Below are 16,209 nucleotides of genomic sequence, written 5' to 3' on the forward strand. Positions count from 1 at the left end.
AGCTTTTCTTCCAAGGAGCAAGTGTCTTTTACTTTCATGGGTGCAGCCACATTCTGCAGTGACTTTGGAACCCTAGAAAATAAAGTCTGTCACTGTATCCATTTTTTTCCCACCTATTTGCGGTGAAGTGCTGGGACCAGATGCCATGATCTTAGTTTTTAAATGTTGAGTTTTAAGTCAGCTTTTCTCTCTCCACTTTCCCTTTCATCAAGAGGCTCTTTAGTTCCCCTTTGCTTTCTGTCATAAGGGTGGTGTCACCAGCATATCTGAGGTTATTGATAATTTTCCCTGCAGTCTTGAATCCAGCTTGTGCTTCATCCAGTCTCGCATTTCACTAGATGTACTCCGCATATAAGTTAAATAAGCAAGGTGACAATATACAGCCTTGAAATACTCCTTTCCCAATTTGGAACCAGTCAGTTGTACCATGTCTGGTTCTAACTGTTGCTTCTTGACCTGTATACAGATTTCTCAGGAAGCAGGTAAGGTGGTCTGATATTCCCCTCTCTTTAAGAATTTTCCACAGTTTGTGTTGATCCACACAGTCAAAGACTTTATCATAGTTAATGAAACAGAAGTAGATGTTTTTCTGGAATTCTTTTGCTTTTTCTATGATTCAACAGGTGTTGGCAATTTAATAGTTACAGAATCACAGAAGTAATAGATGATCATCAGTTTTCACAATCAATAGCCAGACAAAAAATAAAAGATGACCAGAACTGCAAACCATAATGGAAACATGCTTAATCTAACAATATAAAATAATTACATACAATTTTGGGGGGTCAAACAGAGTGATGTGGTAAGTGGAAGTGTATACCTGGACATGTTTTCATCTGCTCAGCCAGTCTATGTCTTTTGGTTGGTGCATTTAATCCATTGACATTTAAGATAATTATTGATATGTATGATCCTATTACCAATTTTGTATTTGTTTTGGGTGCATTTTCTCTAGGTAGGGCTTCTCCTTCTCTTTTTCCTGCCTAAAGAAGTTCCTTTACCATTTGTTGTATAGCTGGTTTGGTGGTGCTGAATTCTCTTAACTTTGGTTGTCTGGAAAGCATTTGACTTCATCATATCTGAAGGAGAGTCTTGCTGGGTAGAGTATTCATGGTTATAGTTTCTTCTCTTTCATCACTCTAAATACGTCATGCCACTTCCTTATGGCTAGGTGAGTTTCTGTTGAGAAATCAGCTGATAGCCTGATGGGAGTTCCCTTGTACGTTATTTGCTGTTTTTCCCTTGTTGCTTTTCATATTTTATCTCGGTCTTGAATTTTTGCCAATTTGATTCCCATGTGTCTCAGTGTGTTCCTCCTTGGGTTTATCCTGCCTGGAACTCAATGTACTTCTTAGACTTGGTTGACTGTTTCCTTTCCCTTATTAGGGAAGTTTTCAGCTATTATCTTTTCAAATATTTTCTCAGGTCGTTTATCTCTCTCTTCTCCTTCTGGGACCCCTATAATGCAAATGTCCATGCGTTTAATGTCCCAGAGGTCTCTTAGGCTGCTTACATTTCTTTTCATTCTTTCTTCTATATTCTGTTCTATGGCGGTGATTTCTACCGTTCTGTCCTCCAGGTCATTTATCTGTGCTTCTGCCTCAGTTATTCTGTTATGGATTCCTTCTAAGGTATTATTCATCTCTGCTTCTTTGTTCTTTAGTTCTTGTAGATCTTTGGTAAACATTTCTTGTATCTTCTCAATCTCTGCCTCCATTCTTTTCCTGAGATCCTGACTCATATTCACTATCATTATTCTGAACACTTTTTGGGGAATGTTGCCTACACCCACATCATTAAGCTGTTTTTTCTGAGGGTTTATCTTGTCCCTTCATCTGGGATGTAACTTTCTGTTTTTTCATGCTGATTAGCTTTCTGTAGTGTGGTTTTGCTTTAGTTGCTGTGGGATTTTGTTTCTTCTTGCTTCTTCTGTCTGTCCTCTGATGGAGGAGGATAAGAGGATTGTGTAAGCTTCCTGGTGGGAGGGACTGGTGGTGGGGAAACCTGGGTCATGCTCTGGTGGGCAGGGCCTTACTCAATCAAGCTTTAATCTAATTATCTGCTGATGGACAGGGTTGCACTTCCTCTTTGGTAGTTTCTTGGCCAAGGTGACCCAACCCTCAGGTCTATGGGCTATATGGTCAGGTTAATCTCCAAGAGGGTTTACACCAAAGGAGACATTTCCAGACAGCCGATGACAGTCCCCTCTGCCCCTGTGATGAGCCCCTGCTGACCCACACCTCTACAAGGTATCTTCCAACACTAGCAGGTAGTTGTGGTTCAGTTTCCTGTGGAGTCCCTGCTCTTTTCCTTTGAGTCTTGGTGTATGCAAGGTTTTGTTTGTGCCCACCAAGAGTAGAGTCCCTGTTTCCCCCAGTTCTGTGGAAGTCTTATAATCAAATCCCACTAAATTTCCCCGGTAAGAGTCCCTGAGGATTCCCAGTTCCTTTGTTGGGCCCCCAAGCTAGAAGCCTGACGTGCAGTTCCAAACCTTCACAACGGTGGGAGAACTTCTTTTGTATTACCGTTCTCCAGTTTATGGGTTACCCTGCCGGTGGGTATGGGATTAGATTTTATTATGATTGTGCCCCTCCTACCATCTCCTGCAGTTTCTTTTTTGTCTTTGGGCGTGGAGTATCTTTCTTTGGTAGATTTCAGAGTCCTCCTGTCTGTGGTTGTTTAACAGTTAGTTGTGATTTTGGTGCTTTTGCAGGAGGAGATGAGCAGAATCTTATACTCCTCCATCTTGAATCAGAAGCCCTGGGCACGCTCCCTTTCACTTGTAGGTCTCTTTTTTGTTGTGACTCACAAAGACCAAGTCCTCTTTGGGTTTGATTCCAGGCCTGTCTCTTCAATTTTTCTGCCTGTTTGCTAGTTATGACCCTCTCCTCAATCTGGTTAAGTATTTATGTCAAGTATTGTTCTTCTGAAAACAGAATTTCTGTCTCTAATATCAGGTTCAACAGTGATTCCTTACCTGCTTGCTTAGTCACTAAGATGTATCCAGTTCTTTGCAATCCCATGGACTGTAGCTTGCCAGGCTCCTCTGTCCACGGATCTCCCAGGCAAAAATACTGGAATGGGTTGCCATACCCAGGGAATCTTCCTGACCCTCGGTCAAACCTGACTTGCTTGCATCTCCTGCATTGGAAACCAGATTCTTTACCACTCGCCACCATCCCCCCAAAACAGAAACTAGTTTTGAATAAAGATTTCTCCAAAGATAAGTAAATGACAATAAGTGCATGAAAAGGTGTTCAACATCATTAGTCATTAGGAAATACAAATCAAAACCCACAAAAGGACATGTCACTTCATACTCATCCACTTAAATGATTAAAGGAAATAAAGACTGACAATTAAAAAGTGAAAAGTTGTGGAAAAATTAGAACCCTCATACGTTGCTTGTTGAAATGAAATTAGTGTAACCACTTGTAGAAAACAGTTTCTCAAAAGTTTTGATATGTAGGTATCACGTGACCCAGCAATTCCACTCTTAGGTATATATCCCAAACGTATAAAAAGACATATCCACACAAAAAATTACATCAATGTTCATTGCAGCATTATTCAGAATACCCAAAACCTGAGAATGACATAAATGTCCATCAACTGATGAAGGTATATTAAATGTAGCATAGCCACATAATAGAATATTATTCAGCTATGACGAAAGACTAAAAATGAAATTTCAGCCATAAAACCATGTTGCAACATGAATGAACATTGAAAACATTAAGTGAAAGAATCTAGTCACAGAAAACCACACACTATATGATTCCATTTATGTGAGTATCCTGAACAGGCAGATCCATAGTGACAGAAATTTGGTTAATGGTACCCTGGGGCTAGGATCAAGGTTGGGATGCATGGAAGTGGGAATGAGGATTTCCTCAATCTAATGTGAATGCAGTTTCTTTTTGAGGAGTTGAAAGTGTTCTGAAGTCAGACTGTGGTGATGGCTGCACAACTCTGTGGCTATCCAGAGATCACTGAACTGTACAGTTTTAATGGATACATTTCATTGGATGTGAAATCATATCTCAATAAAACTGTATTTTTTTTTAAAAAAGCAGTGGATGAATATTACAGCAGAAAAAAAATTAAATTGAATAATGCAAGAAAGGCTCTTAAAACTATGTCAGGTTCAGAGGACTCTCAAAAACTAACACATTTACAGACGTCCCTACTTCAACCCTGTTTATCTCAGGAACATCTACTCATTGGTCTTGTTTCTAGTAAAACATGGTTTCTTTGGGAATTTTCCTTAACCTTTCTACTTACTTAGACCCAAAACTGAGCATTACATTCAAAGATGCATTGTCATAACCTCCCTTTTTTATCACTAAATTGTGTATCTCCTGCCAGTATGGGATTTAAGAACATGTATAGTCTCTTCACCACTGTATTGTCAGAGACAATCGCAGAACCTGTCAAAATAGAGACACTCAATGCTTTTTGAGTAATGAGTGAATTATATAATTACTATAGATCCCTAAGGATAAATGTATTTTTTTAATTTTTTAAGGGAGTCATTATTTAAATATCTGATTTTAGTTGGAGGATAATTGCTTTGCAGTGTCCTGTTTGTTTCTGCCGTACAACAATGTGAATCATCCATAAATATGCATATATTTCCCCCTCTTGATACTCCCTCCCACCCACCCCCATCCCATGCCTCTAGGTTGTCACAGGTCTGACACAAGGTTGAGCTCCCTGTGTTATGCAACAACTTCCCACTAACTATTTTACACTTGGTAATGTATATGTTTCAATGCTGCTCTCTCGATTCAACCCACATTCTCCCCTCATTGTGTCCACAAGTCTGTTCTCTATGTCTGTGTCTCTTTTTCCGATCAACAGATAAATTCACCAGTACCATTTTTATAGATTCCATATATATGCACTAATATGCAATAAAAATTCCTTTTTAAACTAATTCTAATTGGAATATAGTTGATTTACAATGTTGTGTTAGTTTTTGCTTTACAGCAAAGTAAATCAATTATCCATATACATATATTCAGTCCTTTTTCAGATTCTTTTCGCATATAGGTCATTACAAAATATTGAGTACAGTTCCCTGAGCTCTATAGTAAGTCTTTATTAGTTACTTGTTTCAAATATAGTAGCGTGCATATGTCAACCCCAGTCACCCAATTTATCCCCCCTTTCCCCCTTGGTAACTATAAGCTTGTTTTCTACATCCGTGACTTTATTTCTGTCTTGTAAACAGGCTCATTTATACACTTTTTTTTAAGATACTGCATATAAGCAGTATCATATGATATTTGTCTTTCTCTGTCTGACTTACTTCACTCAGTACGACAATCTCTAGGTCCATCCCTGTCACTGCAGATGGCATTATTTTGTTCTTTCTGACTAATGTTCCATTGTAAATATGTACCACATCTTCTTGATCACAAATGCATTTTTTATTCTCTTCCTTCTCAGCTGCTGGCTCCACTCAGAAAAGGGATTTAAATGGGGTTTCCTTGGACCAGTCTGTGCCATCTTCTCTGTGAGTGATGACATCAAAGCATCGTTAATACTCAGCTAAGCGTCATTTAAAGAGGAGAACTAAAAGTGAGGGGCATGGGTTGGTGATAGAGATGATAAGAACAGGTGTGTTCCTGGGTTATCATGGGTTTGGCTGCATTTTCTAAGACCATTCTTAAAACTTAACACACTAATACAGTTAAAAATAGAAACTACCTAAGTGCAGAAATGATGTTGAACAGGCTGGACAATGGACTGAAGTTTTATTCAATAAAATTTTTCTGGTTTCCTGAAGGTCAATTTAGCTTTCTTTCTGATGACCCTTTGGATTTTGAAAAGCAAACTCAGTTCCCTCAACAGTGAGATGTCCACCCTCCAGAACACGAGGTAAGATGGAGAAGAGACTGACAACTCTGCAGATGTGTGGTCACAAGAATGAAGGCATGTGCCTGAACAGTTCCTTGTGTCCATCCTCAGGTTTTCTAAGGAAACCCAGAGTAAAATGGATGGAGGTGTCCTAAGGCAGCAAGTTCAGACCCAGTGGTGTTTTCTGTTCATCTCTAATTCCAGTTTTTGAACTTGTGACTCCCTCAGCAACATTCTCTGGACTTTTCCAATAGTCTTATGATAAATGTGCAGAGAACAATTATGTTCCTATGAAGCACTTAGAGGAATCTGTGACCACTTCCACAGTCTAGTACACTTTCACACCCCACATTTCAAGCTTATTCTTACCTGTCTCCCACTCCTCTTCCTGGTAAAATTCCCAGTGAACATTAAATCTTCTAGGAGGTTTAGGCAGTCCTTTGTTCCAGGAAATCTTGTGCATATCTGATGCTCTTTCTTTTGCATTTCTACCATTACCTTTTCCAAATTATGCATCTTACTGTTTTGTTGTATTAGTCATTTGAGTAGATCATGAGCTTTATGAAACTAGAAATCTCACCTTTGTGATATTTAATGCCCAGGACCCAACACAGAGCGTGATGTATGGTACTTCGTCAGGAACATTGGTTGAATGAAATTAGGTATCTCCAAGGAGGATCATAAAGCTTTTGCAACTTATGAAGTGTTGCTTCCTTTTCCATCCAAATCAAAATGGCATTCTAGACCTCAGTGGCATTTCTATTGTGGAGCATCATTGACAGCAAAGAATAAAACTAATCACAACCCAGTCTGAGAAGTCATTAGCAACAGGGAAAGGAAGGAGCATTCAAGGGTGAAGTTGAGAACAGCTCTGGTTGTATCAGGAACTTACTTTCTCCTCCTACCAGGATGCTGACATTTAAAGCCACAGCTCAGCTCTTCATCTTGGGATGCACATGGTGTCTGGGAATCCTGCAGGTGGGACCAGCTGCCCACGTCATGTCCTATCTCTTCACCATCATCAACAGCCTGCAGGGTGTCTTCATCTTCCTGGTGCACTGCCTCCTCAGCCAGCAGGTCTGCCTCCTCAGCCGCCACTGTCTTGACTCCCTCTCAGGACTCGCCCCATCCTCACTCCTCTCAGGTGGGCTGACTCAGAGCATGCTTTGCAGGTCCGTGAGCAATACACGAAGTGGTTGAAAAGGATCAAGAAAACCAAAGCCGAATCTGAGAAGTACACGCTCTCCAGCAGGACCATGTCTGATTGCAAACACAGTGAGGTAAGATCATGAACTGCCCCCAGAGCACTTCACTAACCAATTCATTGATCAGCACATGCCTAGCACACTGGACAACTACGTATGAGCTGTTGATGTCTTAGGATGGCTTACCCTTTGTTTACTGTTTGACTCATTCTCAAGTGGCATTGGTGGTGAAGAATCCGCCTGTCAATGCAGGAGATGCCAGATACCTGGATTTGAACACTGGGTCAGGAAGATCCTCTAGGTAGAAAATGGCAATGAACTCCAATATCCTTGCCTGGAAAATTCCATGGACAAAGGAGCCTGGCAGGTACAGACCATTGGGTTGCACACAATCAGACACCACTGAGCATGTGTGCATACACACACACACACACACACACACACACTCACACTAACCATTAGCAGTGGTCTCAGTTTGTTTACAAAATGTATTTCACATGTATTCCTTAGGGAACTGAGTCCATCTTGACTCATATCAGTATTCTTATTGAACACTTACTATGTGCCATGCATGGTTAACTAAATAAACAACTATCGATGATCTGAAATGGTGAGGCACATTCTATTCAGAGTCACATGATCCTACCATTTTGCTGTACACCCATCTCTACAAAACACTCAGCAGCACCCTCAAAAATGCAGGAAATGAAGGGAGAGTGTGTACTTATCTGTGCACCAAGGAGAAAGGTGTTAGCTGGAGTTTTAGACTGTCTTAACCGGACCGCCTGATATTTTGGGCACTCTCTGCGCTGTGCTGTGCTGCGCTCAGCTGCTTCAGTCGTGTCTGACTCCGTGCTATCCTTGCACTGTAGCACGCCAGGATCCTCTGTCCCTGGGATTCTCCAGCAAGAATACTGGAGTGGGTTGCCATGCACTCCTCCAAGGGATCTTCCCGACCCAGGGATCAAATGCATGTCTCCTGCACTGCAGGCGGACTCTTTACCCCTGAGACACTGGGGAAGCCCCTTGGTACCCTCTACCCATCACAAAACCGAAAAAGATAAGCAGTAGTGACAATGATGGCAGTGATGACCAAGAAACAACACTTACTGGTTTAGACTTACAAATTTATTTTCCTTATATTTTCTGACCTCTTCCATCTTCTATTTAATGCCTTCAATCTTCCATCTCACTGAAAGGAAACTACTATATGCCTGGAAGCCCTTCTGCATTTCTCACATTACCTGTCCCCCCACCTACATAAGGACTGATTCCACCACTGAATCTTCTACCACTTCTCCCTTTCTCAACAAATGTTCGCAGCACTTATTTCACAAAGAAAATCAACATTGTCATGATGATACTTTGTGAACTCTACACCATAACAAATATCAGCATGCATCCTCTTGTATCATTGAGACAATGATCCTTCTCCTCTCTGAAGACAATTATTCCACCTATGCTTTGAATCCCATTATCAATGCTTATCAATTTTCCTTACATTCTTTTTCACACATATTCTCTCATTCTCTCTTCCCCTTACCCTTCTTCCCTCACTCTTTCCTCTCATTTTCAACAGTATTTTCCCCATAGCCATGGATACATGTTTGGTTCTCTCCTGTCTTGCAAACATGTACTACTTGGCCATCTTCTAGCTACCAACCAAGAGTTGACATTTCTGTCTTTATTTCCCTGCCTTAAACTCATGCCTTCAGCCCATGAAAATTATAGTTTCTTTCCCCTGTATTTCACCAAAACAAATATCTCTTAGATTTACAATGATGTCCATCTCCCAGAAAGTCTCAGAATTTCTAGTCATTCTCCAGTTTGCTCATAAAACACTCCATCCTTATCCTCACTAGATTCTACTTATACATTCCTCTTTGTCTTTCTTCTGTTCTCTCTTTGTCTCCTTTGTAGTTCCCTACAAGGGATTGGTTCCAGAACAACTTTAATTCCTGTTTTATTCTTTTCTCCTAGATAACAACGTTTATTTCTTAGATTCAGTCACAACAGCTGCAAATGATGGCCATTAGTTTCTTTATCTCTGACTTCTTCTCTAAAATCTAAAGGAGTATGAAGTATTTGACATTTTTGGTATCTCAAAGTCATCTTCAACTCAACTTTCCAATTTAATACTTACAATCTTTACCCTAATCCAGTTCTTTCCCATGGTGTCCTTCTCAATCTTCAAGATACCACATGCATCCTGTGGCACAAGTTTGGATCCTGAAAGCTACGCCCAACAGTTATATTATTATCATCACAACATACCACCCTTGATCTTTTTGTTCTTATCTTTTCAATATGTCCACAATCTCTCCTTCTATCTCAGCTTCCATCACCTCCTCCTTAGCCAGGCTGCCAGCTTGCCTAAACACCTGCTATGCTCACCTAACTGACTATTCTTTCCATCCTTGTCCTCCTAAAACATATTTTACCCAGAAATCAGAAAGATCTTTTCAAAGCACAAATAAAATCATTGCATTCTTTGGTAAACCCATTACATGTAGAGTCAAAACCAAGAGCCATACATCAGTGAGAATTTGTTTGATTCATCTCCTGCTTTCCTCTCCATCTTCATATATCATGTACTCACCATTATTCCAGCCACATCAAATTTCTTTCAGTTTTGAAAATTCAGTGTGCCTCTTTGGGACAAAGGCTTTGCACATAGTCCTTCTCTTTAAAACACTCTTTTTTATTCCTTGACTCAAAACTATATATGCCTTCAGACATATCTCTATATGTCGATTCCTCCATGAAGCCTGTACCTGCTCAGATTAGATCAGATTCTTCCATGTTTCTCTCCAATGTCCCCTAGAGAGTTTTGTCAGAGTCATTTTACTCTTGGTTTTCTCTATTTGATTAATATCTGTTTCCTTCTAGATTTAGCGTCTGCAGGCACCGTTTTGCTTTTCCTGTCTGTTATATCTTCAACACTTCACACAGTGCCAGACATGTAGAAATACTCAATACATAATTGCTACATGATTGGTTAAGTTAATCAGTGATTAATCTGCAACTGCAAGAAGGGGCAGAAACTGTCTTATTCATCAATCTCTCTCTCTCCAGTGTTTAACATTTTCCAAATGATCAGCAATTATTTACTAAACAAAGATGAATGAATGAATGAACTCCCTGATCATTAAGGGGATAAAATATCAAAAAAAATTATTGATTATTTTATGGTGCCTCTTTCCTTTGGAAATATCAAGATAATTCTCTGCCCTACCATATTTTTTTAATTATTAACCATCCTGTCTACCAGTTAACACCCAAGTATTTCCTTATGATCCCAGAGCATTGTGTAGATCTTAGTTCCCAGGCTGAAACAAATCTGGAATGAAATATTAGCTCAACCAAGTATTTGCTGTGTAAGCTTGGTCAAATTGCTTTTCAAGCTGTGAAATAATTTAAACCTTCAGTTGCTTCATTTGTCTCCTCCCTCCAAATTAAGACCATTTCCTTAGATTAACTCAATCAGGACTAACCATGTGCAAAGGGAACTTTGCAGACTCTAAGTGGGTCAAGTCTTGGTGGGAGGGGCTGAGCATCCTCCTTACACTAAATTCTGATTCAGCCAAGGTTGCAGAGTATAACCTAGCAGGAGTTAATGTGGCTTCCCTCATACAACTGATGCTGTCCACATAGGGAGGACCCCACAGACCTGAGAGGTTCAATGCCATGCTCTACCACAGCCCTGTCCCACTCATGGATTACACTCATTCAGACAGAACAGAACAAATAACCCATGAGTGTCTGCTTCAGGGAATGCTAACTCTCCATGTTCTTGAGTCAACTCACCCTCACCAAGGGCATAACCCTGTCCCTGGGAGACCCAGAAGAGGATCTGAGCTTCCCTCATTTCAGAATCCAAGAAAACTTGCACTTCCATAGTGTAGTTTCCTACCGTTGCTGTAAAAGTTTACCACACACTTGCTGCTAAAAACAAACAAATTTATCTTACAGATCTAGAAGTCAAAAGTTCAAAATGGATCTTATAGGACTAAAATCAAAATGTCTGCCTCCCTCTGGAGACTTTAGGGAAATACGCATTTCTTCACCTTTTTTTAACTTCTTGGTGCCGCCTGCATTCCATGGCTAGTGGCCTCGTAATTCACTCAATCTTCAAAGTCTGTTTAGTGTAGCTTTTCAGATCAATCAGCTCACCTCTATCCTCCTCCTTCTTCCTCTTCTTCTTCTCCTCCTCCTTCATCTCTCTCTCTCTCTCTTCCTCACCTCCATCGTTATGTCTTTCCCCGCCTTTTAGTCTCTTACTTCTCTCTCTCCTTTATGAAGTCCCTGATCACGACATCAGGGTAATCCAGGATAAATTTTCCATCTCAAGATCATAAAAATTCATTTTCCCATGTAAGCTAATATATTTGCAGCTTCCAGAATTAAGATGTTGACAACTTTGTGGGATCATTTTTCTGCTAGCACATCTATTGCACACAGGTTTCATTTATAGTTCAGTTCAGTCACACAGTCGTGTCCAACTCTTTGCAACCCCATGGACTGCAGCACGCCAAGCCTCCCTGTCCATACCAACTCTTGGAGATTACTCAAACTCATCTCCATTGAGTCAGTGATGCCATCCAACCATCTCATCCTTTGTCCTCCCCTTCTCCTCCTGCCTTCATTCTTTTCCAGCATCCGGGTCTTTTCAAATGAGTCAGCTCTTTGCATCAGGCGGCCAAAGTATTGGAGTTCCACCTTCAACATCAGTCCCTCCAATGAACACTCAGGACTGATCTTTAGGATGGACTGGCTGGAACTCCTTGCAGTCCAAGAGACTCTCAAGAGTCTTCTCCAAACCACAGCTCAGAAGCATCAATTCTTTGGTGCTCAGCTTTCTTTATAGTCCAACTCTCACATCCATACATGACTACTGGAAAAGTCATAGCCTTGACTAGATGGACCTTTGTTGACAAAGTAATGTCTCTGCTTTTTAATATGCTGTCTAGGTTGGTCATAACTTTCCTTCCAAGGAGTAAGCATCTTTTAATTTCATGATTTTTAGTAGAAACACTGAAATCTTCTTCATATTATATATATTTGAATAAATATTTGCCACTGTCCCCTACTTCCTGCAGAGATGATAGACATGGTGAAGAAACAAAATATACTTTCTCTATACAGAAACACAATAATGGCATCAGATAGCCATTGAAGGATTCTAAACTTCAAGTAATCTGATCAGCTATTTCTACTATCTATGGGCAAAGGACCAAATAAATCCATGGCTTCATGTAATTTCATCTTCTACTGTCTCCTAAAATTTACTGTCTCTTGTACTTAAAAGTTAAGAATGTCTTTCTTTCATCCTGGAATCTCTTTTATGGCTTCCTGTCATCTTGTTCAAGAAAAACAAAATAATTTATCTGTGTTCCATTGTGTATAATTTCCTGGAGCACAATATTTGAAACCTTCTTGAGTAGAGATAATCATGTGAAGTTGCCCATCCCAAACACCAGAATTTTCCCTGAGCTTTCTATAGACCGAGGAATAAATAACTCATATTGGGGGTGGCAAGGATTGTCCAAAAGGACTTCAGTGTTTTTTCCTTTACATCTCAGGTGATTAACAGCAGATAACATTTCTAGACTTTTATCCATTTTCAAACTGCCCTATTTTATGACTCCATGAAGAAAATATTTCCCAAATTCTGAGCAGAGGAATTGAGACATACGTTTAGAAACAGAGAGTTGTTGTTGTTTTTTGTGTTTTTTGTTTTCTAGGACATTTAACTGTTATTATATTCTATAACTTCACGGTTGGTATATGTAGGGAGATGGGACTTCTGAGAAAGACCAGGCCACATGTTTCCCTACAGTCTCACCACAAGGTTCCTATCAAGTTTTGTACTTTTACCCATCTGAGAGGTAAATAGTATATCTAGGGAAAGATTTGTATCTTTATTTCCTTTTTATTATTAGTGGAAGGGAACATCTTTCTTTATGGATTGGGGCACACTCTTTATTCTACTGGTGAAACTAAGACTCTCACGTTTTACAGTGCATAAAAATCATCTGGAGGGCTTGTTATTTATTCGACATTTTACTGATAAATGTCATACCTGACCCAGGACCCAGCATGCCAATTCATGCCCATATCTTTATTCATGCGCTTCCCGCTACCCTCATCCACACTACTGTACCTGGTGAAATCTGGTTCATTATCTACTTATCACATTTTCTAAGAGGCCAGGGAGGTCCATTGCTTTCTTTTCATTTACACAGAGAGAATCATCTGGACAGAGAATGCTCTAGGTCATTTCATGGACAGGAAAAAGATAGGGACATCATTGGAGGGACCAGGGCAGAGGGACCTCTCATTTCACAAATATAATTGACCATTTGTATTTATCTTCCCACTAGATGGTAAGCTTTGTGAAATCAGAAATCTTGCCCATGTTATTTTTAATGCACAGGGTCAGCACAAAGCCATGTGCAAAAAACATCCAAAGTAATATCAGTTGATTGAAACTGGGGATATTTATTCAACATCATAAGGTTACTGAGATGTTGATAAGGATTGAATTGAGTCTATAGGTCAATTTGGTGGAATGCTACCATATTAACAATGTTGTCTTCTGATCCATGAATGTGGCATGTTTATCCATTTCTTTGGGTATTCTTTGACTTCTTTTAAGAATCTTCTTTAGTTTTCAGTGTAAAAGTTTTGCATTTTCTAACAAAGTGTCATTTTTACATATTCCTTCTCAGGAGACTTAAATTCACGGCTAAATCTGATGATCTTGTATCCTGGTCGGCAAGGAAAATTCTGAGCCGTCATCTTTGGGAAAGCTTTTAAAATATGTTTTCATGTTTGTTACAGGAACTCTTCACAGAACCATTGTGTAAGGAAGTATGATGGGAATTCTTGATATTTAGATTGCTGGAGAACTTTGCTTTTCTACTCCATGTGGTATGCTCACCTCACTCTCTGCATAGTCAAAGGGCTCTGATGCAATTCCTCAGTTGCCTTAGATTAAATCTCCTGCTTCAACCTTTTTCTACAAAGTTCCTCAAGTTTGTAGGTATATGAAGATATTTGAAGGTATATGATAAGGAAAACGAGCTTCAGAAAACTGTCTTAAAATACCGTAAGCCAGGAAAGTAAGGTTCAAACACCTACATGGAGGGTAAACAATTGCTATGATGTTCCAAATTTTTCCTGGATTTTGTCCTTAAAACACTTGAATTACAAGCAACGGGACAGTTGGTTTCAATACATACATGCTTCAACTTCTTCACCCTCCATCTAAAGATTACTAACTTAGGCATTAGAAAAATATATTTTACTACTCATCATATGTGTGAGTGTCTGTAAGTCACTCAGTAGTGTCCAACTCCTGTAACCCCATAGTCCATAGCCCACCAGGCTCTTCTGTCCATGGAATTCTCCAGGCAAGAATACTGGAGTGGATAGCCATTCCTTTCTTCAGGGAATCTTCCTGAACCATGGACTGAAGTCTGGTCTCCTGCACTGCAGGCAGATTCTTTACCATCTGAGCCACCATAGAAGCTTGGTACACAGCATGGACTGCACTAAATTAAGAGATCTAGTTTCTAATTTCACAGAGCTTACATGTTAAAGAAAAGGCTTGTTAAGAGTAAAATCAGAACCCTGTGAATAAATAGAATCTCTACATCCTTACAATTGTAAGATATGCTGGGTTAGAAAGAGTATATTGCTACTGCACATTTTTTAAGTTTTACTTACATGTATAACAAACTATTTCATTCTCAGAATGTGATCTTGGAAAGATCCAAGTCCAGAGGGACATAGAAATGTCCCATGGACATCCACTGACCAGATTTGTATCAATTTAAACCAAATGGAAAATGACTTTAAATGATCATAACGTGTTAAATTTAAAATATCCATGAGCACATAGTGATACTTAACCTATTTGAAAATAAGTGTAGAAGATATGACAGAAGTAGATAATGACAATTTTTCAGTATCCAGTAAATCGCCACTAAAAGCACTGGGGGAAATCTTGTTGAAAGAATGGCCAATCTCACAATGCTAAAGAATTCTCTTAAGTGATTATTGGTTTATTACAAGGACCAAAGTGTATTTTTATAATGTTAGATCAAATAGGCACCAAATGAACTTAATGAGCAATCTTAGCATCAATAATATCAGTCTGATGTTACATATTTCCTGATGAGACATGAACTGAAAGCATCCCATTCATGCTAAATAAAGGATTGTGTCCATATCTTAAGTGTGTGCGTGTGTGTGTGTACTGTCGCTTCAGTCGTTTCCAGCCCGCCAGGCTCCTCTGTCCATGGCATTCTCCAGGCAAGAATACAAGAGTGGGTTGCCTCTAGTATTGATCTCTTCCAGGGGATCTTTCTGATTGAGAGATCGAACCCTCATCTACCTGTGTCTCCTGCATTGCTGGCAGATTCTTTACCCACTAAGCCATCAGGGAAGCCCAATCAATTTAACCTATATCTAATCTAACCTTTAGACCAAGGCTTAGCAAAGTATAACCTGCAGGCAAATCCAGGAAGCTGCCTGTCTTTGCAAATAAACTCTTACTGGTTCATAACCACATTATTCACTGGTTTCTTGTCCATAGTTGCTTTCGGGCTACAGTGTGAAGTGGAGTGCTTGTAAAACAGTCTGCAAGATCACAAAGCCAAACATTTTTACCATCTGGCCCTTTCTAGAAAAATCTTTCTGGTACCTGTTCTTTGAGACCAGACTTTCAGTACACATAAAACACAGGGGAAAGGCACAGACGTTAAATAACCGTACAGGCAAATACAGAACATAGGAAAGTTTTCTAGTGTCAGTATCATTGTAAAAGGTGCATAAGGCCATCTAGATAAGTGACAAAAGTGACATGGCCATCAAATTCACCGTCAACTTTAGTAGTGAGAGGGTAACAGGCAAGAAGGCCAGGGGTCTCCAAAGGGAGGAAATAGACTGCAAGTGTCAGACATTTTTTATCTCTTTCTTAAGTGGCAGGAGGAAACAAACAAGGGCTAGATATTTTCCCCTTCTCTATACAAATTTAAAAAGACTTTTTTCTTAAATTCTGTGTTACCATGATGACACCTGTCTCCACCTGAGCTTAACTTTTCTCAAACCTTGAGCTAACCAAAGCGTTTTT

The 16,209-nt window shown here is 39.7% G+C and overlaps 1 protein-coding gene across 1 annotated transcript in view; it reads left to right on the forward strand.

The window, feature by feature from the left end:
- ADGRE2 (adhesion G protein-coupled receptor E2) overlaps positions 1 to 15,210 on the forward strand; it is a 53,693-nt gene extending 38,483 nt beyond the window's left edge. The window contains 5 exon segments of the mRNA XM_065917564.1: positions 5,455 to 5,521; positions 5,795 to 5,886; positions 6,774 to 6,942; positions 7,038 to 7,145; positions 13,914 to 15,210. Coding sequence (XP_065773636.1) covers positions 5,455 to 5,521; positions 5,795 to 5,886; positions 6,774 to 6,942; positions 7,038 to 7,145; positions 13,914 to 13,949 — 472 coding nt within the window. The 3' untranslated portion in view covers positions 13,950 to 15,210.
- The last annotated feature ends 999 nt before the right edge of the window (positions 15,211 to 16,209 follow it).

Source organism: Muntiacus reevesi, chromosome 1 (genome assembly GCF_963930625.1).
Source record: "Muntiacus reevesi chromosome 1, mMunRee1.1, whole genome shotgun sequence".
In the NCBI taxonomy this organism is placed as follows: Eukaryota; Metazoa; Chordata; class Mammalia; order Artiodactyla; family Cervidae; genus Muntiacus; species Muntiacus reevesi.